Genomic DNA, 24,145 nt, shown 5'->3' with positions numbered 1-24,145 from the left:
CCCTGATAGTTCTCTTCTGATGTATTTTCCTCTAGCACATTCGCCCAACTTGGTTGTCTTTCCCTACTCACTCCTATTATGTTCTCTTCCACACAGTCCCTAAAGATCTTGGGGGAGAAGGTGTCTGAGATCCCACTGACAAGAGACAATGTGTCAGAGATCCTGCGCTGCTTCCTTATGGCGTACGGAGTAGAGCCAGCCCTCTGTGACCGCCTGCGCACCCAACCTTTTCAGGCCCAGCCACCCCAGCAGAAGGCTGCTGTCCTGGCCTTCCTTGTGCATGAGCTCAATGGCTCCACCCTCATCATCAAGTGAGAGGCTGGGAGTGGGGATGGTCATTGTATCCCTTGCATCAGAATGGGATGGAGGACTAGCCTTCCAGAAGTCCTCAGAAATGTGTGTTCACTGCCATGCTCTGAAGATGCTGGAGTGACTTGGGATTGAATTGCAGTGCCCTCCCTGGGAGAGCCTAAGCCTTTCTCTGTCATTCATCTGATCTAGGTTCTAGGCTGAAAATCCTTTTTCAGCTGCAGCCCCTTTACCCTTGAGCCTCCTTTTCCTTTTTTTTTTTTGCTGCCACTTCATCCCATTCCCTATTCCCCTGCAGTGAGATTGACAAGACTCTGGAGAGTATGTCCAGCTACAGGAAAAACAAGTGGATTGTTGAAGGTCGGCTCCGGAGGTAGGGATCAGACAGAGGGTAGCGCCCAGAGAGAGGAGAGAAGTGGGGAGGGTGAAGCACAGCCAGGATTTTGGCCTGAAATGCAGTGCCTTTAGCCCCTTCCCTGGGCTTGGGACTTTACTAGGGACCAGGATGGTTTAGAGTCCAGGTGTTTTTTTTGTGGCACTATCATGTTCCTCATCAGTTTCCCTTAATTTTTTTTTTTTTTTTTTTTTTTTTTTTTTTTGAGATGGAGTCTTGTTCTGTCGCCTAGGCTGGAGTGCGGTAGTGCGATCTTGGCTCACTGCAACCTCTGCCTCCTGGGTTCAAGCGATTCTCCTGCCTCAGCCTACCAAGTAGCTGGGATTTCAGGCGCCCACCACCACACCTGGCTGATTTTTGTATTTTTGGTAGAGATGGGGTTTCACCATGTTGGCCAGGCTGGTCTCGAACTCCTGACCTCAGGTGATCCACCTGCTTCATCCTTCCAAAGTGCTGGGATTACAGGCTTGAGCCACTGCGCTTGGCCTTCCCTTAATCTTTCTCCATCTATTTCAAGACTGAAAACTGCTCTGGCCAAGCGAACTGGGCGGTCTGAGGTAGAGATGGAAGAGCCAGAGGAAGGCCTGGGACGGAGACGCAGTTCTCGGATCATAGAAGAGACCAGTGGCATGGAAGAAGAGGAAGAGGAGGAGACTATAGCAGCTGTCCATGGCCGCAGGGGTCGAAGAGATGGAGAGGTACTGGCCCAAGATCAAGGAAAGTGGGAGTCAGAAAATTATTGATTCCTCTTTCTTGAATCTGATAACTTCCTTTTTCTCAATGACCACATGTTTCTTCCCAGGTTGATGCCACAACATCTAGCATCCCAGAACTAGAGCGCCAGATAGAAAAACTCAGTAAGGTATTGTGCGCCTAACCTCCCAAGAGTTAGAGATGTGGGCTGGGCAAGAATTGATCACTTATTTTTTAAATTTAATTTTAATTTTTATTCTTTTGAGATGAGGTTTCTGTTACCCAGGCTGGAGTGCAGTGGCACGATCATGGCTCACTGCAGCCTTGACCTCCTGGGTTCAGGTGATCCTTCCAAGTAGCTGGGACTATAGGTGGGAGCCACCATGCCTGGCTAATTTTTCTAGTTTTTTTAGAGGCAGAGTTTTCGCATGTTACCCAGGCTGGTTCTGAACTCCTGGGATATAGCAATCCACCTGCCTCGGCCTCCCAAAGTGCTGGGATCACAGGTGTGAGCCACCGCACCTGACCTTAATTACCTTCTGAGTTAGGCCCAGGTGGTATCACTTTTATAGAGGGACTGGGAGCATTTGCCTTTCTCTGATACACTAGATGAATTCACCATCACTCTGGAAATGTTTATTTTGTCTTCATTTTCATTGTCTACCCAGCGTCAGCTTTTCTTTCGTAAAAAGCTGCTTCACTCATCCCAGATGCTTCGGGCAGTCTCCTTGGGTCAAGACCGCTACAGACGTCGCTATTGGATATTGCCGTATTTGGCTGGTATCTTTGTAGAAGGAACAGAGGGGAACTTAGGTAGGTGCATCTGTGGGAATGTGGATTCTGAGTCCTATCAAACAAAAATTAAATAATTCCTTTTTCTTTACTTAGTAGTCTTAGACTTCTTTCATTTTCTGATAATATAACATAATGCTTAAGGCACATACTCTAGAGTAAAGTTGCCTACCTGCTCTGCCATTTACCAGTTGTATGTTTCTGTTTGCTCATTTGTTAAGTTGAGATAATAATAGTGCATGTACTTCATAAGGCTACTGAGAGGATTAAAATGAGTTAAGTGTCTTAGAATAATACTTAACCTGTAGTTGGTTCGCAGTAAATGTCTAGCATATGATCGTGCTGCTGATGGTGATTACTTAGGAGAATGGTGTTTCTTCCCCAGATACTGTGTTCATTGGCATATAAGCTCTTCCTAGTGGAGTCTCAGAAAAGGGGGACTAAGTCCAAGAGAAAGAGTATAGGTTCCAAGTTTGTAAACCCTCTTACTTTCCCCTTGTATGTTAGCATATGTCTTAAGCTCTTTACTTCTCTTTACAGTTCCTGAGGATGTGATAAAGAAGGAAACTGACTCCTTAAAAGTGGCAGCCCATGCGTCACTCAACCCTGCACTCTTCTCTGTGAAGATGGAGTTAGCTGGCTCCAACCCTACTGCCAGTTCTCCTGCCCGGGCCCGAGGCCGACCTCGAAAAACTAAGCCTGGGTCTGTGCAGGCTCGGCACCTGAAGTCCCCTGTCAGGGGTCAGGATTCAGAACAGCCTCAGGCACAGCTTCAGCCTGAGGCTCAGCTTCACACTCCTGCCCAGCCCCAGCCTCAGCCTCCGCTTCAGTCCCATCCTCAGTCCCATAAGGGGTTCCTGGAACAAGAAGGCTCCCCTTTGTCACTGGGTCAGAGCCAGCATGACCTCAGCCAGTCAGCCTTCCTGTCTTGGCTGAGCCAGACTCAGAGCCATAGCTCCCTGTTGAGCAGCTCAGTCCTCACGCCTGACAGCAGTCCTGGAAAACTAGACCCAGCTCCATCACAGCCCCTGGAGGAGCCAGAGCCTGATGAGGCAGAATCCAGCCCTGATCCTCAAGCACTCTGGTTTAACATCTCAGCCCAGATGCCCTGCAATGCTGCCCCTACACCACCCCCTGCAGTTTCTGAGGACCAACCCACTCCCTCCCCTGAACAGCTTGCCGCCTCCAAGTCAGTAAGTAGCCAGAATTAGTAGTATGCACTTGATTTCATCTTGCCACAGGCACCAGTGCCTGGCTGTGGAGCTGCTGCCTAAAGTTGAGGGAACCTAGAAATATGAAAACATCCTCATTTCCTTATGTCTCATTTTATTCACAGATGAATAGACCCAGTGCTGCCAACCCTTGTTCTCCAGTGCAGTTCTCTTCCACGCCTTTGGCTGGGTTGTCCCCTAAGAGGCGAGCAGGAGACCCTGGAGAAATGCCACAGAGTCCCACAGGGCTGGGACAGCCTAAACGAAGAGGGAGACCTCCCAGTAAGTTCTTCAAACAGATGGAACAGCGTTACCTAACCCAGCTGACAGCCCAGCCTGTTCCCCTTGGTGAGTGATCTTGGGGTGAAAGTGGAGTGAGAGTGGCATTCGGTGCGGGCAGTGATTCACAGCTGGCACCCCATTATCTATCTTACCTTCTCACAGAGATGTGCTCAGGCTGGTGGTGGATACGAGATCCTCAGACATTGGATGCCATGCTCAAGGCCCTACATCCCCGAGGTATCAGAGAGAAGGCACTTCACAAACACCTTAACAAGCACAGGGACTTCTTGCAGGAAGTCTGCCTACGGCCCTCAGCTGGTAAATACATTCCTACACACAGCTTGAGCTGAAGAGCCCAGGGTGAGGACTGAGCTTCTGGTGTGGACAGCCGCCTGATGGTCCTCTCCCTCTGCCTCCTCTTTTCTCAGACCCCATCTTTGAGCCCAGGCAACTACCTGCCTTTCAAGAAGAGATTATGAGCTGGTCCCCCAAAGAGAAGACATATGCGACAGACCTAGCAGTGCTTCAGTGGGTTGAAGAGCTGGAACAGCGGGTTATCATGTCTGATCTGCAGATTCGGGTATGCTGGGATTGGCACTGTGCAGGAAGTTGTTTGAGAAAAGCATTAGTCCCTTTTGCCCTGTTAGAAAAAAACCCAGGTCCCTACTCACAGGTGACCTACCATGACCTTAAATGGTCATGTTTGGTTTATTTTTTTCTATGCCAAATTTTCCTCCTTTTACAGTGAGTTTTATTCCTCTCTCTTAACCGAAGGGGTGGACATGCCCTAGCCCAGACTCTACCCGTGAAGACTTGGCCTACTGTGAGCACCTCTCTGACTCCCAGGAAGATATCACCTGGCGAGGTCGGGGCAGGGAAGGACTGGCACCTCAGCGTAAAACTACCAACCCTTTGGACCTGGCTGTGATGCGGCTGGCTGCCCTAGAACAGAATGTAGAACGGCGGTACCTGCGGGAGCCCCTCTGGCCAGCTCATGAAGTTGTGCTGGAGAAGGCCCTGCTTAGCACGCCTAATGGTGCCCCTCAGGGCACCACTACAGAGATGTGAGTGACTCCCAGTCTCCATTCTTGGTCTTAGAGAGAAAGGGCCAAGTTCCCTCTTTAGGAAATCCTATTCCTTATCCAAAGATCACCACTTTTTCCCTCCAGATCATATGAGATCACACCTCGCATTCGTGTCTGGCGCCAGACCCTTGAGCGGTGCCGGAGTGCAGCCCAAGTGTGCTTGTGCCTGGGCCAGCTAGAGAGGTCCATTGCCTGGGAGAAGTCTGTCAACAAAGTGGTAAGAGGCTGACAGACCCTGGAAAGGCAGAGGGGCCAGCCAGCAGGGGCGGGTGGGGTCACTGGCAGGTAGAGGATTGAGAGCTCACTCTGCCTTCTCACAACCTTGGTCCAGACGTGTCTAGTCTGCCGGAAAGGTGACAATGATGAGTTTCTTCTGCTTTGTGATGGGTGTGACCGTGGCTGCCACATTTACTGCCATCGTCCCAAGATGGAGGCTGTCCCAGAAGGAGATTGGTTCTGTACTGTCTGTTTGGCTCAGGTAAGGCTTCTGCTCTTTCTTTCCCACACTCAAACAGAAAGCAGAGATTATTCTCAATCTCTCCTCTCGTTGGAAAGCGTCCCAGACTGGATGTTAGGGGACATGGGTTCTAAGTCCTTTTTGGACAAGTCACTTAATTCTGTAGCTTTAATTACTTTTTCTATAAAATGAGAATAGCTATATCTTCTTCCCTTTTACCTACTTTATTGGGGTTTTTTTTTTTTTGAGACGGAGTTTCGCTCTTTTCACCCAGGCTGGAGTGCAATGGCACGATCTCGGCTCACCACAACCTCCGCCTCCTGGGTTCAGGCAATTCTCCTGCCTCAGCCTCCTGAGTAGCTGGGATTACAGGCACGCGCCACCATGCCCAGCTAATTTTTTTATTTTTAGTAGAGACGGAGTTTCACCATGTTGACCAGGATGGTCTCGATCTCTTGACCTCATGATCCACCCGCCTCGGCCTCCCAAAGTGCTGGGATTACAGGCTTGAGCCACCGCGCCCGGCCCTACTTTATTGGGTTATGTGAATAAACCAATGCCAACTTATGCATGATAGTATTTTGAAGCCTTAAATCACAATTAGGCAGAGATTGTAGTAGGGCAGGCAGTGCATCTCCAGCTATTGCCAATCTCACCTGTTTGCTATACTCAGCAGGTAGAGGGAGAATTCACTCAGAAGCCTGGTTTCCCAAAACGAGGCCAGAAACGGAAAAGTGGTTATTCCGTGAACTTCTCAGAGGGTGATGGCCGCCGACGCCGGGTACTGTTGAGGGGCCGAGAAAGCCCAGCAGCAGGGCCTCGGTACACGGAAGAAGGGCTGTCTCCCTCCAAGCGGCGGCGACTCTCAATGCGGAACCACCACAGTGATCTCACATTTTGCGAGTGAGTTTAGTGAATCCTGGCGGGGGGGATAGTTGGTTCTACCTCTGCGAAAGGAAAGGGCTGGGAGGGGTCAGAATATTTGCTTCCTGAGATGGAGCCATCACTGTCCCTGTAATGATAGGATTATCCTGATGGAGATGGAGTCCCATGATGCAGCCTGGCCTTTCCTAGAGCCTGTGAACCCACGTTTGGTGAGTGGGTACAGACGCATCATCAAAAATCCTATGGATTTTTCCACCATGCGGGAGCGGCTGCTCAGGGGAGGGTAAGTAGATAAGGGTGCATCTCCCTGCTCTTTGCTACTGCTGCAACTCCTACCCAGCTCACAGCTTTGCCCCTGCTCTGTCCAGGTACACCAGCTCGGAGGAGTTTGCGGCTGATGCCCTCCTGGTATTTGACAACTGCCAGACTTTCAACGAGGATGACTCTGAAGTAGGCAAGGCTGGGCACATCATGCGCCGCTTCTTCGAGAGCCGCTGGGAGGAGTTTTATCAGGGAAAACAGGCCAATCTGTGAGGCAAGGGAGGTGGGGAGTCACCTTGTGGCATCTCCCCCCACCTTGCAAACAAAAACCTGCCATTTTCACCTGCTGATGCTGCCCTGGGTCCAGACTCAAGTCAGATACAACCCTGATTTTTGACCTTGCCCTTGGCAGTGCCCCACATCCTCTTATTCCTATATCCCTTTCTCCCTTTCCTCCTCTTGCTCCTCAAATACGAGGTGCAGAGATGAGGTCCTTCTGGACTGAAAGCCAAAAAAAGAAAGAAAAAAATAATTTTTCTTTTCTGTTTTATTTCCTAATTAAAAATGGGGAGGGGGAAAGAAGTCCCTGCTTCCTCCTCCCTGCTTCCTCTCTTCCCCTGTACGTGCCCCAGCGTTCTGGGGTTATTTAACAATAGCAATAGTTCTAGTGAATGTGTGAAACCAAGAAACACTCTGTACTGTGTGCGGACCCGCAGTGACGGCCAGTAAAGTGGACTTAACTCCTAAGTGTGTCGCGCCGGACACTGGGCCCTGGACATGCTGCTTCCATGCTCAGTCCCTTCCCTGCTTCTTGCTGTTTTTCTTTTCCTACCTCCCACCCTCCAAGTTTCAGATTTTCTCTCATCCAATAATGAACTATCGTGTACGGGTTCCTCCCTCCTTTTCTCTTCTCCCAAATCTTTTCCCTTCAGAGGAAAAAAAAGTTCAGAGGTCCCTGTCTTTTTCTCTGTCCTCATCTTTCTGCCAATAGCTATCCCCTGTATGACGTTGGATGCTCCTCACATGCTGAGTTTCCAGCCTTTTCTGAAACTCAGTAGCTGGGAAGAGGGCAGGGAGGCCTCCTGGGCCTTCCAGCCTCCTTCCCCACTTCCTTCCCAAACCCTCTTGGGAACTCCTCAGGGACAACTACTGCTGAGTTTGGGTGCACCCCAAGATGGAGGCCAGGTAGCAATGGACCGGCCTCAGAGAGCAAGTGTGCTGTGTGTGTGTGTGTGTGAGAGAGAGATGATGCTGTTTTTGTTACCCTGTATTGTTTGATAGGATCCATTCAGTTTCCCCAAGTATGTTTTCATTCCCATCTTTCCCATTGTTTAAAACCATCACTTTTTTGTCTTTGGGAAACCACAGGAACAATTTCTCTGGAGACAAGGCTGTCTCTCTCCTGGTCATTGTTGTTCCAGCCTCTTCAGACTGTGCAATCTTTCAGCAGGAACTCCCTCTCCTCAGTGGCTTTGAATCTTAAGCTTCTACAGGGAGAGTGGTAGAACTGGATCTTTTCCTAATCCCATTGAGTTGTGCTTTTCTTTTTTACTTCATACTGCAGGACCCCTTCCCCAGCAGCAGAGACCCTGGAGCACAGAAGAGTAGGGAGGAGGGGTTCTGGGTCCATCACTGCCCTACATGTGACTATGTCCAAGTTAAGCCCCCAGCATGAGAGGAGAGCTGCTGACTCCCAGCTATAGCCATGGGCACTTGGTCCCCTGCTTTCCTGCTCAGCAGAGCCCCTCCCTTCAGAGATTACGGGTACTTGCACTGGGGAGGTGGCTGCTGGCTGGCCCAAGCTGAGGCATCCAAGAAATGTTCCATTGGAGGTGGGGGTGCCAGGTGAGGTGGAGCATTCCTTGTATTCTGGCAGCACTGAAGAGCCACTGAAGGGGGGTAGGGGCAGTGTAGGTAGGTCCTGGGGCAGCCCCCTTTATTCCTTTATGCCCCTTCTCCCCCAGAGCCTATTTCTAAAGTCGCCTTTTCTGTCAGATGATAAACCTCAAAACTTTTAATTTTATTTGAGATTTTTTTTTTTTTTGCTTTTAAATAAGAGGTGGATTGAAGAATATTTGAATTGACTTTATATTATGCATAAATATTTATATTTTATCTAAATAACTGCGCTGTAACAAACTTTGTGTTAGACAGTTGAAACTGAGTTGGGGGCTCCACTTTTTCCCCCTGGCAGTTGTCCCCGGGTATAAGATGTGCTAGATTAATTCCATTGTTGGAGGTGAGGTGGATAGGGGAGTGAAGTCTCCATGGTTCCTACTTTGTGTTCCTCTCCCAGCTCCATCTCTTTCGCTAGGGACCAGGCACTCATATGGTAGGGTGGGGTCCTAGCCTCAGTTTGAAGTGGGGGCTAGACAGGGGGTGGGGTGGGGTGGGGATAGGACATGATCGAAGGGGCCATTTCTTGCTTTTCTTTCCTCATCTTCACTGCCCCCTTGAGCTAGGTGGATTTTCTCTTCACGACAAGAGTATTTGGTAGGGAAAGCAGGTTTAAAATAAAAAGACAACCCACCCCCTGCCCTTTTGCTCCCCGCCCCATCGGTCTGGTTGACAGGAAGAAACCACACCGTCAACACCAACAAGTTTCCATGTTCCTTTTACAGCAAAAGGGACTTTTTATATAACCAAATGTGGTGTTTTAGTGACTTTTTGATAATGTACAGTTTTTTGTGAATTTAAATTTATTTCTTTCTATATTTTTAGGACCAATCTCATTTTTAATAAGGTGAAAAAAAAGTCTAGAGAAAAAAAAACTCCTGTTTTTGCCATGTGATGTTCCACAAGTGCAGCTGTAGAAAAGTGCTTGTCAGTTGAATAAAAAAAAAAAACCACATTTGATAGAGATTCAAAAGACTCTGTGTATTCATCTTCCCTTCTACACACCTGAGGGGGAGATGGGGTTGGGATGGGTATGACTGGCTTAAGAGACCACAGGTGGGGGAACAACACGCTCGCCTTTTCTGTACAAACGGCACTAGAAGCCAGACTCCTGTCCCACACCCTGTTTGTGGATAGAAAGGGATATTAGTGCTCCTGCCTAAATGTCTGGCTGAGTTGCTGGAGCAAAGTGGGATTCAGTGCACCTAGGTCCTGCTTTGTGAGATGTGGCCCCAGCTTTCTAAGCCGTCACCTGTGTTCTGTCATAGCAAACACGGGCCCATCACCAGCTTCCCACTTCCCACTCATGGATAAGACACCAAGACGTTGACTTTTGTGTTTTATTAAAAGACAAAGTTTGACGTAAGACAAAAATGGACCTCTACCAAATTGTAGGGAAGGAGAAGGAGAAGACCAGGGGTAGAAAAGGAAGAGTAAGTTAGAATGGTGGCCTTGGCATAGATGTGGGAAGTACATAAAACTAGTCTCCAGACAAAAAGATGTACAAAATGTGTAAGTATAAACATTTTCTGTCCACATGTGTCACCAGTGTGACACACGGAAAAGAGTATTCACCCACCCAAAAAGGGTGTGTGTTGGAGTGGAGACTTCACTCAGGCTAGAAAAGTATTACCCTCCAGCCTGGAAAATTTGTCTTGGTGAACACCCAGAAGTGCGTACTAAGGTAGAGGAGGAACATTTGCTTCCAGCCTTGTATCACAAACCTCCTCTTTGGTATTTGGTTACCTTCACAGCTGTTCACCAGCCACTGACCAGCTTTCTTGTCCTCCAAGTTCTAAGCTCTCCTCCTGTGCTGATGTCCTCCACCCATTACTTATTACCCTAAGCAGTCACTGCACAGCCTACTCCCCTGGCCTATCACAGCAGGACCTATCTGGAGAGTTCACACTACTCTAGGGTGATCAGTGAGCTAAAAATCCCAGAGAAAACTTTCTAGGAATGAAAATTCCCAAGAGTTTTTACATTTAATTATGAGCCTTTTCTAGTCCCCAGCTTCCCAACCCTCATAGAGAGAAGGAAAGAAATAGGTAAAGAAGGAAAGAAATAGGTAAATCAGGTATTTATGCCCTTGTTGAATTGTGAGATTGTGAGGTAGATGTGTAACAAGGACAAGGAAATTGGGGGATCTGCTTGGAGAATGCAGATTTATTCAAAACAAGTGGGCAGGTCAGGGGTAACTGGAGGGAGGAGGGCACCTAGCTTTTGTCTAGTTATGTGGGGACTGTGCCCTGGAAGGAGCAGCAAGGATCAGAAGGGAGATGGAAGCTCACAGTCTGGTTTTAGCTGCCGACTCCTATGGGAGGCCTACCAAATGAGGAAATTTCAGGAATCTGCTAATGCTTGGGAGGATTGAAAATGCAGGCAGCACAGAAATAGAGTAGTTAGTTTAAAAGGGAATCTGGAAGGATTTGGTATAACAAGGCACACGGTTTGGAATTTACCCTTTACAGACTGGCTTTTATAACACCCACCCTCCTCTCTGAGGCCTGCTCATTCAGGGCTAGCAGAGCCTTGGGGCAAGGTTGGGCCAGATCACCCACCCAAGTTTACTGCTCTTGGCTAAGAATGCAAAGCCCCTCATGAGTGCAATGTTGTCACTTTCCCAGAAGGTGGGGCATGTGCACAAGACAGTGGCAATATTTCTTTTCTAGAAGACTAGTAGTCACTGCTTCTAGGGGGATCCCTACCATTCCAGCAGGGCCTGTCACAGCATCTGTAGGATGCAAAGTAACAGCTCACGTGCAGGCCTCAACTCCCACTGGGTTGACATTGGAGTGACAGGGAGTAGGCACTGGAGACATTGAGAGTGAATGAGCTCACTGACTGGCAAGTTAGGAAAGGAAAGGGAATGGAATGGAGCTGAAGTGGCCCAACCTAAGCATGGCCTGTGAAGCAGCAATGTCTAGTCTTCGTCCTCAGTATGAGTTCTGCCACTCCCTGTGTGTTACTGAAAAGGTCTATTACCCTTTAGAGCCACCAGGCTTCCTAGCCTGGGCAACTCTTCAAATTCTTTTGACTAAAGACACTACAAAGGGCCGGGTGCGGTGGGTAATCCCAGCACTTTGGGAGGCCAAGGCAGGCAGTTTATTTGAGCCCAGGAGTTCAAGACCAGCCTGGGAAATGTGATGAAACCTTGTGTCTACTAAAAATACAAAAATTAGCCATTTGGAGGTCAGGAGTTAGAGACTGGCCTGGTCAACATGGTGAAACCCCATCTCTTCTAAAAATAGAAAAATTAGCCAGGCATGATGGCGGGCACCTGTAATCCCAGCTACTCAACTGAAAAGTCCAGGCATGGTGACTCTTGCCTGTAATCCCAGCACTTTGGGAGGCTGAGGTGAGGGGATCATTTGAGCCCAGGAGTTCAAGACAAGCCTGGGCAACATGGTGAAACCCCATCTCTACTAAAAATAAAATTAGCTAGGCGTGGTGGTATACCACTACTTGGTGGTGGGGGAAGGGGCACCTGAGGCAGGAGGATCACCTAAGCCTTGGGAGGTCGAGGCTCCAGTGAGCCAGGATGGTACCACTGCACTCCAGCCTGGGCCACAGAAGGAGAACCTGCCTAAAAAAAAAGCCCCAAAACATTAAAAGTAACATCTCATCCAAGCATAAAGGATCATACCTATAATCACAACATTTTGGGAGGCTGAAGTGGGAGGGTCACTTGACTGGTGTTCAAGACCAGTCTGGGCAACACAGTAAGACTCCTGTCCCTACAAAAAACTTAAAAAACTAAATGAGCGTGGCAGTACGTGCCTGTAGTTCCAGCTACTTGGGAGGATCCCTTGAGTACAGAAATTCAAGACTGTAGTGGGCTATGACTACACCACTGCACCCCAGCTTGGGTGACAGAGTGAGACCATCTCTAAAAAATAAAAACATCTCTCTCCATTATCCCCACATCTTCCTGACCTCTCCTGGCACCCTCCTCCAAAAAGTCCAATCAGTTTAGGCTCTGAGTATCAACTCAGAGCCTGAGCTGTGGAGTTATAACACTGGACAGAGATGGCTAGGCAGGCTCAGAGCCTGTAAAGGATTGCGCCATCTGAGGAAGGGACTCGGTATGTTCTATTTGACTGAAAACAGAAAAATGCCAAGTACTAAAATATTTTAAGAATGTTATGAGCATCTGTAATGAGTCAGGGTGAGATGTAAAGTACAAAGAGAGTAAGATCTGAGCTCCGTGAAGACAGGATTCAGAAAACACTAGGCGTAGTGTTTAAGAGCCCAACCCTAGGCTGTAAGCTGGAAGGCTCCTCCACAATTCCTCTGCCATCACCCCAACCAATTAGACTATTTCATGGGAGAAACAGTATCCCTCCTTTCCTCCAAACACTCATCCACTGTTAACAAATGAACTAACAATTAGATGGGAACTAACAATTAAATGAGTGTCAACCCAAAGCACCAAAATGGAAATTCCTCAGTGCCATTAGCCACTGCAAAATAACTTGAGGCTCCCTATCACTTCCCACGCCCAAACCAGAAACACATGTAATACAATCTAACAAGTAGTTTCACATGAGAAGTCCAAAAGGTAAATTCAAAATTTAAAACAAAAAATTAGAGCCATTTAAACATTTTTTTAAATACAGAGAAAGAAGACAGAATCAGGAGTTCTGTGAGGCAGAGGAGAGGGGAGTGGCCCTATCGACAATGGTCTCCATGCATGAAAGGCCCTTCCTAAACCTCCTACCATACATAGCAAAGCTGCCCCCATCTATCAAATGAACAGATTTCTAGATTTTCTCTCAAAGGCCACTGACAAGAAAGCAGCTATGGTATATTTTTCTTGACTGACAGCTGGAGACTCAAAAACAAAAGCTATCTGCCCAGCCAAAGCCCTCTAGAAGGTAGAAGGTAGTGGGCTTGGGGCTGTTTTACACTGGATGACACCCTCCTGAGGCCGGAAGCAGCAATAGGAAGACCACAGCAATTCTGTCCTTTACATTCTATATCCTGCCCATTGCCTCACACTCCCTCACCCCCAGATGTACATAGAAAGTCGACACTAGGGGGCACTGGGACTCTCAATTCTGGGTTGGCTGGGAAGGGAGGGAAAGCTGGGCCAAGCTCTACGTGCAACAACTGATACTACAGTTTCTTCTTTCCTGCTGTCACCCCCTTCCTCTCCCTATGGCCCACCTAATGAACACCTGTCTCTCTATCCTTCATCATTTGCCTTTGTTTGACTTGTTTGGTGGAGAGACACCTGGCCTTGTAGAACAGGGGAGTGGAATTTTCCTTTCAGTGCGTAAGGGAGTGACTGGGAGAAGACAGGAGCAGGGTTTTACTTCCTAGAAGATGGGTGAGGCTTTTTTCAATCTGTCTCCCTGTGTATAAAGTCACATCTTGCAGAAGGGAACATTTAAAGACCAAGACATAGGCTTTTTAAAAGGACTCCTAACCTCATAAAGAGTTGGAATTTATTGCTCTTTTCTACCCTCGCTCCCTGTTGTCCTTCCATAAGAAGGAAAATTATTTCTGATGTCCTAGTTCCCCGGGCATGGGGTCCAAGCACACCAGGGCAGGGCAGGTCGCTCTGGACGGTTTAGAGAGCTTTGTCCTTTCCCACCGTTGCACAGCATATACCAGAAGAGTGCCCACCTGAATCCTTCTGAGCACGTGTGTGCACTCAGCATGGAGCCACAACTCTTTCAAGGATCACTCTTGCTATATGCAGAGGTATCAAAGGTCAAAGTCTGGGGAGAATCCTAGGATCTCAGTCTGGTCCTTCCTAAACAGCTGCATGAGTGTCAAAGGCACCGTTTATCCAGGGTTTGGGTGAGCATTTACCCTAACCCAGGAGGCAGGGACGACACTGTCTATACCAGTGTTTCCCAAACTTGGCAATACTGACCTCTGGAGTCAGATAATTCCTGGCTGAGGGTAGGGGGGACTGTACTATGCAGTGCGGGATGGTCAGCAGCAACCCTGGTTTCCAGCCACTAGATGCCAGCAGCACACACATCTTGCCTCCAGGCGTGGCAATCAAAAATGTCTAGATGTTGCCAAAGGCCTCTGAGGGACAAAACCGCCTCTGGTTGAGAACCCCTGGTCTGAGGTGAAGCAGCAGGTCTTCCACAGTGCGGAAGGAGCCTATGTGGATTCAACTAGGTCACAGCTGCAAAGGCTCTAAGCACGGCAACGTGCACAGGGAAGAGAAGGGCCGTGAAGCCCGGGACAGACAGGAGGCAGGTAAGGCAGGTACTCCCAAAAGCTGTAGCTGGAAAAGACATTTCCTCAGAATCTGTTGCCCTTGGCAGTGAGAAGAGTTGGTCAAAGTAAGTCCATTCTTCTGGAACTTGCCAGGGAAGACCTAGTCTTCAACCAAATTTGGCTCAAGGGTGTGTTCCCAGGGCTGTGGAATTGCCTCATTAGTAAGCCTGGGTCACATCTGTGCTTTCTGAAGCCAGTCTAGTTTTTTCTCCCAGGAGGTGGCGGCGTGGAGGAAAGAACAGCCGCTTCCATGGCCCACTTGGTGTTCTGCCTTGTTCCTTGCCCAGCCTGCCCACCCCGCCCCAAATCCCACATGAAATTTCATTTTTAAATATCCATAAAATTAAAAGCTGTAGAAGGGCAAAGTAGGCAGCCTCAGCTGTTTAGAAAAGAGGAAAAAACAATCTGGAAAAGAGAAGGAATAACATGGGTGAAGAGGAGACGGGGTGTGTGAGCTGAGAGTTTTACAAAACAAAAATTTTAAAGTCTGCACACTTTTAAAAAGACATACACACACACATCAAAAAAGCCCATCACCAAGCCCGGTAAGCAGGGCTCCCACATCAGTGCTCTAGCACCACGACTTTCTGTTTTGTTTTGGGTTTTAAAGAAATCATTACAAATTGTTTTAAAAGCATCCCCAAATAATTCCAATACATCAAACGCTTTTTCATATAGACGAGAAGCAGCTCCAACCACCGTGTCTCTTCAGGGTAGGGAACAGTACATTGCAGTTAAAAACAAAAAACTTTCCTTGCAAAAGAAAAAAATGTTTTGGATCTCCTTGAATGTGGTACACACAAAAAGTGATGGTTCCCCCAGGCTCCATCAGCAATGGAGAAAGAGCAGAGGGCAGGAACGTAGAGATTTCTTTTTCCAGGCCCAGGCCTGTGAAAAACGATGGCTAAGTGTTAGTCCTTAGCAGGGCCGACAGATGGTCTGCATTCCTGGTTAACCCTCTGGAATCTGGGAGCATGAGTATCTCCAAGAATTCATTTCTATTCAGTAAAGATGGGGAGGGGAATCCTAAAGAAGGCATAAGCCGGAGAGGAGACAAGACAAATATGAGAACCTGTGTGACTTCAGGCCGGGCTGAGCTGCTGTTTGCCAACACAGCCTTCCCTGGCCCCCGCATGTGGTTCTTACCCACTGTTACTTGTTGAACTGGAAAGAATAGACCCCATGCTCTGAGGGCGCGTCCATCGCCACGTGGTTCTGCTGGCTGCTGCTCTCCTGTGCCATAGCCAAGGAGGGGAGTCATCCTGCATGTTCCTTTCCTCATCTCCCACTGCAGCAGCCTCACCAAAGCCCACCCACTGTCAGTGCCCTCCCCAACCCACCCACTCTCCACACTCATGTGTGAGCGCTCCCACCCACGGCACCACTTCCCTAACCTTCCCAGCAGCCTGTCCCCTTCCCAAGACACATTTGTCCAAACAAGCCAGCATGCTGGTGTTAACTACTGCCTGGCCAAACATGAAGAAGAGCCTCATTCATCAACTCAGACCAAGTCCTTCTTTCCTACATCTGTTGTTGTTTTTTTAAATATGAAACGCTTCACAAATCTGCACGTCATCCTTGCACAGGGGCCATAATCCCTGTGCCATTCCACTTTTACATCCTTCCTACGGGCTCCATATACCTACCAGCTACCTGTGAACACAGACCCAGCATCATTGTGAGAGGAAGATCTTGATCAGGGTGAAACCCACCTCAGTTCGTTTTCCTAACCACAATCCAAAGAAATGATAACACACTTACCTCGACTGAAACACTGGAAGAAGGCACAGGGGCGTACTGGGAGACGTAAGCTCCTTGCATAGCTGCAGCCGTCGGCATATACTAGAAAGAGAAACATCAGCGGGCTTACAGCAGTGATTCTTGGCTACATTTGAAGCAGTTGGGGAGTTTTAAAAAAAATACTGACACCTGTGTTCTGTCCCAGACATTCTAATTTAATTGATTTGAGTATTAGCGTCTTAAAAGCATTTCAGGTGGTTCTAAAGTACGCTGGCTTAGAAAGACATCTCCCGATATGACTTACTTTCCTTCTCTTTCCTGACTTTCTTCTCCTTTTCCTTGACAGGCTCCCTTCTCTACCCTTGAGCCCTTCTATATAAAAAAGGAATGCAGTAAGCCTAAAAGAAACCTAATGAGCTTCCTCCAGCCTTCCAGGTACTAGTTTGATGAGGATTCCTAGGACATGTTTGTATCTTAAACTAATACGCAGACAGCAGCACTATTCGTGAGGTGCATGAGTAGGGATCAGTTAAGAGTGGGGGCTGGGGAGCAAATGGCTGTATTCCTGGCTCATGGAGCACTACCACTATAGTTTATGTTCTGTCCTGAGTGTACCCTGCATGACACTGAAGTAATGTCATCATTATTCATAAGTTACTTATCCTGAAGAGTACTACACAGGTATGCCTTGCTCAGTAGGAGAGTTTACAATCAGAAACATCCTGCTTTACCGTGCCTGTGCTGCTGAGGGAGAGGTGGCCCAGCTGCTGAGTAAGAGGTCCCATCATGGAGGCTGGCTGGAGAGAAATAGGATGGTCCATCCCGGGTGTCAGAACTGAACCCTAGAAGCAGCAGTAAAGGACAGGGTTAGCTGCAGCATCCTGTGAGGCTACCTAAAGCAGTGATTGGTGGCTGTCAGGACCACTGGAGACAGACATTTAAGAATCCTGGGAAATGGTAAACGAGCAGCAACCCAACTATGCAACAGGAATGGGAACTCTGCCTGTCAGTGTGGAAGGACCCTCGTCCAAAAATAACAAGCTTAGGTCTTACTTCTGGGTTGCACAAGGGTCTAAGCCAGAACTCACACCTACATTCCCTGGCATCGAAGCCCATTGTTTTTTCTTTTTTTTTTTTTTTCTGAGATGGCATTTCATTCTTGTTGCCCAGGCTGGAGTGCAATGGTGCAATCTCGGCTCACTGCAACCTCCGCCTCCTGGGTTCAAGCAATTCTCCTATCTCAGCCCCCTGAGTAGCTGGGATTACAGGTGCATGCCACTACACCCGGCTAATTTTTGGTATTTTTGGTACACAAGGGGTTTCACTATGTTGGCCAGGCTGGTCTCGAATTCCTGACCTCAGGTGATCCACCCGCCTCGGCCTCCCAAAGTGCTGGGATTACAGGCGTGAGCCACTGTGCCCGGTCTATTTCTTCTTTACATCAAACTGCCTCTTTGGCTTCTGCCCACTTCTGAACACTCACTGAAGGTTGCATGAGGTATGAATGGTGGTGCATCCAAGATGGGTTAGGTACTTGTAGAGGAGATGTCTGAGTCACTCTCTAAAACAAGCAAAAACAAAAATGTTAATTGCCTGGAAACTACTGTTCAGCCCAAGGATCTGGCAATGTTCAGGAAAGCCCAGAAAAGTTGGAATGCCCCACTAAAAATAGAAACATTAAGAAAAACTGTTTAAAAAATATTAGCAACTCTTAAAACTCAATAAACAGTGCGAAAAAAGGGCAAAAAGGAGTTCAAAATTACAGTGAGCTATAATTCTGCCACTACACTTCAGCCTGGGTGACAGAGAGAGACTCCATCACTAAAAAACTTTAAAAGAAGGCTGGGCGCGGTGGCTCACACCTGTAATCCCAGCACTTTGGGAGGCCGAGGCGGGTGGATCACGAGGTCAAGAGATTGAGACCATCCTGGTCAACACGGTGAAACCCCATCTCTACTAAATATACAAAAAAATTAGCTGGGCATGGTGGTGTGTGCCTGTAATCCCAGCTACTCTACTCAGGAGGCTGAGGCAGGAGAATTGCCTGAACCCAGGAGGCGGAGGTTGCGGTGAGCCGAGATCACGCCATTGCACTCCAGCCTGGGTAACAAGAGCGAAACTCCGTCTCAAAAAAAAAAAAAAAAAAAAAAAAAAACTTTTTAAAAAGAAAAGGGTTTGGAAAGAAGATATACCAGTAGCCAATGAGTGCATGAAGGAGGCTCAAATGCAAATCAAAACCACAATGGGATACCACTTTATATCCACTAGGATGGCTATAATTATTATTTCCATTTTTTGAAACAGGGTCTTGCTCTCTGTTGCCCAGGCTGGAGTGCAGTGGTGGGACTAGAGGTGTGCGACACTACACCTGGTTAATTTTTGTATTTTTTGTAGAGCCACGTTGCCCAGGCTGGTCCCAAACTCCTTGGCTCAAGTGATCAGTCCACCTCGGCCTCCAAAAGGGCTAGGATTACAGGTGTGAGCCACAGTGCCAGGCCAGCATGGCTACAGTGAAAAGGACAGAATGACAAGTGTTTTATGCTGCTACTGCTGGTGGGAATGTAAAATGGTACAGCTACTCTGGAAAATGTGTTGGTAGTTCCTTAAAAAATTAAATATACAGTTACTATGTAGACCAGCAATTCCACTCCTAGGTATATATCCAAGTGAAATGAAAACGTATGTCCACACAGAAACTTGTATGTCAATGTTTATAGCAGTATTATTCGTAATAGCCGAAAGGAAACAACTCAAATGATGATCAGTTGATAATTGGATAAACAAAATGTGGTATGCCCATATAATGGAATATTATTCAGCTATAAAAAGAATGAAGTACTGATAAACACTACAACATGGACAAATTTTGAAAACATATTAAGTGAAAGAAGCCAGACAAAAAACTACATATTGTATGATTTTACTTATGTGTAATCATACGATCATACAATTTTCTGGGCTTTGCCTATTATGTCCAGAATAGGGAAATCTATAGACACAAAAAGTATATTATGGGTTGCAGGGACATTTCAATTCAAATTGTATTTGAAATAATCCAAAAAGTTACATTATGTAATAATTTGGTACTAGGCCAGCTGGTTAACACTCTGAAAGAAAACAGGACTCCTGGCTGGGCGCGGTGGCTCACGCCTGTAATGACAGCACTTTGGGAGGCCAAGGCAGCTGGATCATGAGGTCAGAAGATCAAGACCAACCTGGCCAAAATGGTGAAACCCGTCTCTACTAAAAATACAAAAATTAGCTGGGTATGGTGGCGTGTGCCTGTAATCCCAGCTACTCAGGAGGCTGAGGCATGAGAATCGCTTGAAACCAGGAGGCAGAGGTTGCAGTGAGCCAAGATCACACCACTGCATTCCAGGCTGGCGACAGAGCAAGACTCCATCTGAAAACAACAACAACAACAACAAAACACACACACACACACACACACACACACACACACACACACACAGAACCAGGACTCCTATCTTATGCCATACACAAAAATAAAATCCTGATGATTAAAAAAAAAAAAAAAATCCTGATGATTAGACATTTAAATGTAAATATAAAACATAAAATCGTAGAGACCAAAACCTAAAAAAAAAAAAATCTTGGAGACCAGATACATAGTTTAGAGACTGAGAATACTTTTCAAATTAAAAAGAGAAATTCAAAAGTTTTTTATAAAAGGAAAAGAAAAATTTAACTATACATATTTTTTTTTTTTTTTTTTTTGAGACGGAGTTTCGCTCTTGTTACCCAGGCTGGAGTGCAATGGCACAATCTTGGCTCACCGCAACCTCCGCCTCCTGGGTTCAGGCAATTCTCCTGCCTCAGCCTCCTGAGTAGCTGGGATTAGAGGCACGTGCCACCATGCCCAGCTAATTTTTTGTATTTTTAGTAGAGACAGGGTTTCACCGTGTTGACCAGGATGGTCTCGATCTCCTGACCTCGTGATCCACCCACCTCAGCCTCCCAAAGTGCTGGGATTACAGGCTTGAGCCACCGCGCCCGGCATAATTTTTTTTTTTAGATGAAGTCTAGCTCTGTTGCCTAGCCCAGGCTGGAGTGCAGTAGCACAATCTCAGCTCACTGCAACCTCCGCTTCCTGGGTTCAAGCGATTCTCCTGCCTCAGCCTTCCAAGTACTGGGATTACAGGTGCGCGCTACCACACCTGGCTAATTTTTGCATTTTTAGTAGAGACGGGGTTTCATCACCATGTTGGTCAGGCTGGTCTTGATCTTCTGACCTATCTGCCTGCCTCAGCCTCCCAAAGTGCTGAGATTACAGGCGTAAGCCACTGTGTCCAGCCAACTATATACAAATTTTACTTTTTTTTTTTTTTGAGACATGGTCTTGCTTTGTCAGCCTCTGGGGTCAAGTGATCCTCCTACTTCAGCCTCCCAAGTTTCTGGGATTACAGTCATGCACCACCATGCCCAGCTAATTTTTGTATATTTTGTAGAGATGGGGATTTCACCATGTTGCCCAGGCTGGTCTTGAACTCCTGAGCTCAAGTGATCCGCCTGCTTCCCAAACTACTCGGATTTTAGGCATGAGCCATCACACCTGGCCAACTTTTACATGGCAAAGACTAGTGATTCCCACAGTATGTTCCCTGAACCAGCCGCAGTAGCAGGAGTATCACCTGAGAACTTGTTGGATATGCAAATTCTTGCCTTCTACCCTAGTCTTACTGAATCAGAAACAGAGTGTGACGCTTGCAACCCAGGTTTCAATAAGCTTTCCACGATTCTGATACACCACTAAAGTTTGAGGACCACAAAGTCAACAGCCGAAAAATAAAACTGGAAAAAAAATGTGTAAGAAAGATAACATTCAGAAGATTAATACTTATATATAGTTTTATAAATTTATGAGAAAAGAACAAATAAATAGAAACATGGGCAAAGCATATGAATAGTGATCAAGGAGAAGTAAATCAAACTATAACAAACAAAATGATTAAATTCACCTATAGTCAGGGACATGCAAATTACAATAACAATGTACTTTACATTCATCAAGTCAGGAACAATTTTTATTTTTTTTTTGAGATGGAGTTTCACTCTTGTTACCCAGGCTAGAGTGCAGTGGTACAATCATGGCTCACTGCAACCTCCACCTTCTGGGTTCAAGCGATTCTCCTGCCTCAGCCTCCGCAGGAGTTGGGATTAGAGGTGCCTATCACCATGCCCAGCTAATTTGTGTTTGTTTGTTTTTTGAGATGGGGTCTCGCTTTGTCACTAGGATGGAGTGCAGTGGTGTGATCTCGGCTTACTGCAACCTCCGCCTCCCTCCAACCTCCCAAGTTCAAGCAATTCTCCTGCCTCAGCTTCCTGAGTAGCTGGGACTACAGGCATGTGCCATCGTGCCCAGCTAATTTTTGTATTTTTAGTAGAGACAGGTTTCACCATGTTGGCCAGGATGGTCTTGATCTCTTCACCCTGCATACCTGTAATCCCAGCACTTTGGGAGGCTGAGACAGTCAGGAACAATTTGAAAAGAGCAGTAACACCTAGGTTTGGAGGGAAATGGGTACTATCACACAAGGCTGGTAGAAATGTGAGGTGACACAGCCTTTGTGGAAAGCAATCTGGCAATGTCTATGAAACTGAACATCCGTACACCATTCAACCTAGCAATCCAACTCCTGAGACTCTAGCCCCGAGAAATAGAAGCACTCATATGTAAAAATATAGCACAAGAGTGTTTAGTGGAGCATTATTGATAGCAGCAAAAAAAACGAATCTAAGTGAATGCTCTCATTGGGTATAGCTAAATAATTCTGGCACATCTGCAGCATGAAATATAATGTAAGCATTAAAAAAGATAAAATTAGTAGCCAGGCACGATGGCTGACGCCTGTAATCCCAGCACTTTGGGAGGCCGAGGTGGATGAATCACAAGGTCAAGAGATCGAGACCATCCTGATCAACATGGTAAAACCCTGTCTCTACTAAAAATACAAAAAATTAGCTGGGCATGGTGGCGCATGCCTCTAATCCCAGCTACTCAGGAGGCTGAGACAGGAGAATCTCCTGAACCCAGGAGGCAGAGGTTGCGGTGAGCCAAGATTGTGCCATTGCACTCCAGCCTGGGTAACAAGAGCGAAATTCCGTCTCAAAAAAAAAAAAAAAAAAAAAAAAATTAATTAAAAAAATAATAAAAATAAAAAGAAATAAAATAAAATAAAAATTAGAGCAGAGATAACGTTAGCTGCAAGAGAATCACCTGGAGGGCTTATTAAAACTCAGATCATGGCTGGGTGTGGTGCAGCACTTTGGGAGGTCAAGGTGAGCAGATCACCTGAGGTCAGGAGTTTGAGATCAGCCCAGCCAACATGTTGAAACCTCATCTCTACTAAAAATACAAAAATTGCCGGGCGCGGTGGCTCAAGCCTGTAATCCCAGCACTTTGGGAGGCTGAGGCGGGTGGATCACGAGGTCAAGAGATCGAGACCATCCTGGTCAAAATGGTGAAACCCCGTCTCTACTAAAGATACAAAAAATTAGCTGGGCATGGTGGCGTGTGCCTGTAATCCCAGCTACTCAGGAGGCTGAGGCAGGAGAATTGCCTGAACCCAGGAGGCGGAGGTTGCGGTGAGCCGAGATCGCGCCATTGCACTCCAGCCTGGGTAACAAGAGCGAAACTCCGTCTCAAAAAAAAAAAAAAAAAAAAAAAAAAAATACAAAAATTAGCTGGGTGTGGTGGCATATGCCGGTTAATCCCAGCTATTTCAGAGGCTGAGACAGGAGAATCACTTGAACCCAGGAAGCGGAAGTTGCAGTGAGCTAACATTGTGCCACTGCATTCTAGGCTGGGCAACAAGAGCGAGACTCCATCTCAAAAAAAAAAAAAAAAAAAAGAAAAAGAAAGAAAAGAAAATCAAACAGGGCTGGGCACAGTAGCTCATGCCTGTAATCCCAGCAATCTGGGAGGTTGAGGTGGGCAGATCATGAGGTCAGGAGTTTGAGACCAGCCTGGCCAACATGGTGAAACCCCATCTCTACTAAAAATACAAAAATTACTCGGCATGTTGGTATACGCCTGTAATCCCAGCTACTTGGGAGGCTGAGGCAGGAGAATCACTTGAAGCTGGGAGGTGGAGGTTGCAGTGAGCTGAGTTCTTGCCACTACACTCCAGCCTGGGCAACAGAGTCTCACTCTGTCGCAAAAAAACAAAACAAAACAAAAACCCAGATCGCCAAGCCCCATACTCAGAGTTTGTAATTCAGTAGATTTGGAGGGGAGTCCAAAACTTCTGTTTTTAAAAATTCGCAGAGGATGCTGAAACTGCTGGTCTTGGACCACACTTTGAGAATCGCTGGTGTAGGATATTGTTAAGTGAGATGAGTGAATGTAAAAATCTATTTAATATGGTCCAATTTTTGTAAAATAGACAACTTCCCAAATGCTATGCAACTGTGTATATTCACATGAAAAAATATGACCAATGCTACCCAGTAGGACATTAACATGAGTTTACTTGTGGGGATGGTGGAAGGGGAGTAAGAGGACACCATTAAAACTACATACTATGGGCCGGGCACGGTGGCTCAAGCCTGTAATCCCCGCACTTTGGGAGGCCGAGGCGGGTGGATCACAAGGTTGAGAGATCAAGACCATCCTGGTCAACATGGTGAAACCCCGTCTCTACTAAAGATACAAAAAATTAGCTGGGCATGGTGGCACGTGCCTGTAATCCCAGCTACTCAGGAGGCTGAGGCAGGAGAATTGCCTGAACCCAGGAGGCGGAGGTTGCGGTGAGCCGAGATCGCGCCATTGCACTCCAGCCTGGGTAACAAGAGCGAAACTCCGTCTCAAAAAAACAAAAAAAACAAAAAAACTCCATACTATGTATATCACTACACACACACAGATCATCTTTTA

The 24,145-nt window shown here is 47.0% G+C and overlaps 2 protein-coding genes across 17 annotated transcripts in view; one reads left to right on the top strand and one right to left on the bottom strand.

The window, feature by feature from the left end:
• BAZ2A (bromodomain adjacent to zinc finger domain 2A) overlaps positions 1-6,901 on the top strand; it is a 41,613-nt gene extending 34,712 nt beyond the window's left edge. For 6 of the 7 annotated variants that reach the window (XM_074402755.1, XM_074402752.1, XM_074402754.1 and 3 more), the window contains 15 exons: positions 97-311; positions 608-682; positions 1,221-1,401; positions 1,506-1,565; positions 2,065-2,209; positions 2,729-3,381; positions 3,525-3,747; positions 3,844-3,999; positions 4,110-4,261; positions 4,456-4,745; positions 4,851-4,983; positions 5,098-5,244; positions 5,897-6,126; positions 6,248-6,391; positions 6,477-6,901. In XM_074402755.1, coding sequence (XP_074258856.1) covers positions 97-311; positions 608-682; positions 1,221-1,401; positions 1,506-1,565; positions 2,065-2,209; positions 2,729-3,381; positions 3,525-3,747; positions 3,844-3,999; positions 4,110-4,261; positions 4,456-4,745; positions 4,851-4,983; positions 5,098-5,244; positions 5,897-6,126; positions 6,248-6,391; positions 6,477-6,642 — 2,970 coding nt within the window. In that variant the 3' untranslated portion in view covers positions 6,643-6,901. The remainder of the gene's footprint in view (positions 1-96; positions 312-607; positions 683-1,220; positions 1,402-1,505; positions 1,566-2,064; positions 2,210-2,728; positions 3,382-3,524; positions 3,748-3,843; positions 4,000-4,109; positions 4,262-4,455; positions 4,746-4,850; positions 4,984-5,097; positions 5,245-5,896; positions 6,127-6,247; positions 6,392-6,476) is intronic. The other variant, XM_074402753.1, reaches the window with a different exon arrangement.
• RBMS2 (RNA binding motif single stranded interacting protein 2) overlaps positions 1-24,145 on the bottom strand; it is a 103,964-nt gene that overhangs the window by 8,276 nt on the left and 71,543 nt on the right. For 7 of the 10 annotated variants that reach the window (XM_039471582.2, XM_074402757.1, XM_074402756.1 and 4 more), the window contains 5 exons: positions 17,732-17,809; positions 16,980-17,090; positions 16,270-16,350; positions 15,655-15,741; positions 12,823-15,534 (listed from right to left, as the gene is read on the bottom strand). In XM_039471582.2, coding sequence (XP_039327516.1) covers positions 15,661-15,741; positions 16,270-16,350; positions 16,980-17,090; positions 17,732-17,809 — 351 coding nt within the window. In that variant the 3' untranslated portion in view covers positions 12,823-15,534; positions 15,655-15,660. Of the gene's footprint in view, positions 1-12,822; positions 15,535-15,654; positions 15,742-16,269; positions 16,351-16,979; positions 17,091-17,731; positions 17,810-24,145 lie in introns of those variants that run through there. The other 3 variants (XM_039471581.2, XM_074402759.1, XM_039471579.2) reach the window with 2 other exon arrangements.

This window comes from Saimiri boliviensis, chromosome 7 (genome assembly GCF_048565385.1).
Source record: "Saimiri boliviensis isolate mSaiBol1 chromosome 7, mSaiBol1.pri, whole genome shotgun sequence".
Classification (NCBI taxonomy): Eukaryota; Metazoa; Chordata; class Mammalia; order Primates; family Cebidae; genus Saimiri; species Saimiri boliviensis.
The sequence above is the reverse complement of the archived record's forward strand: the minus strand, read 5'-3'. Positions and strand labels throughout refer to the sequence as shown.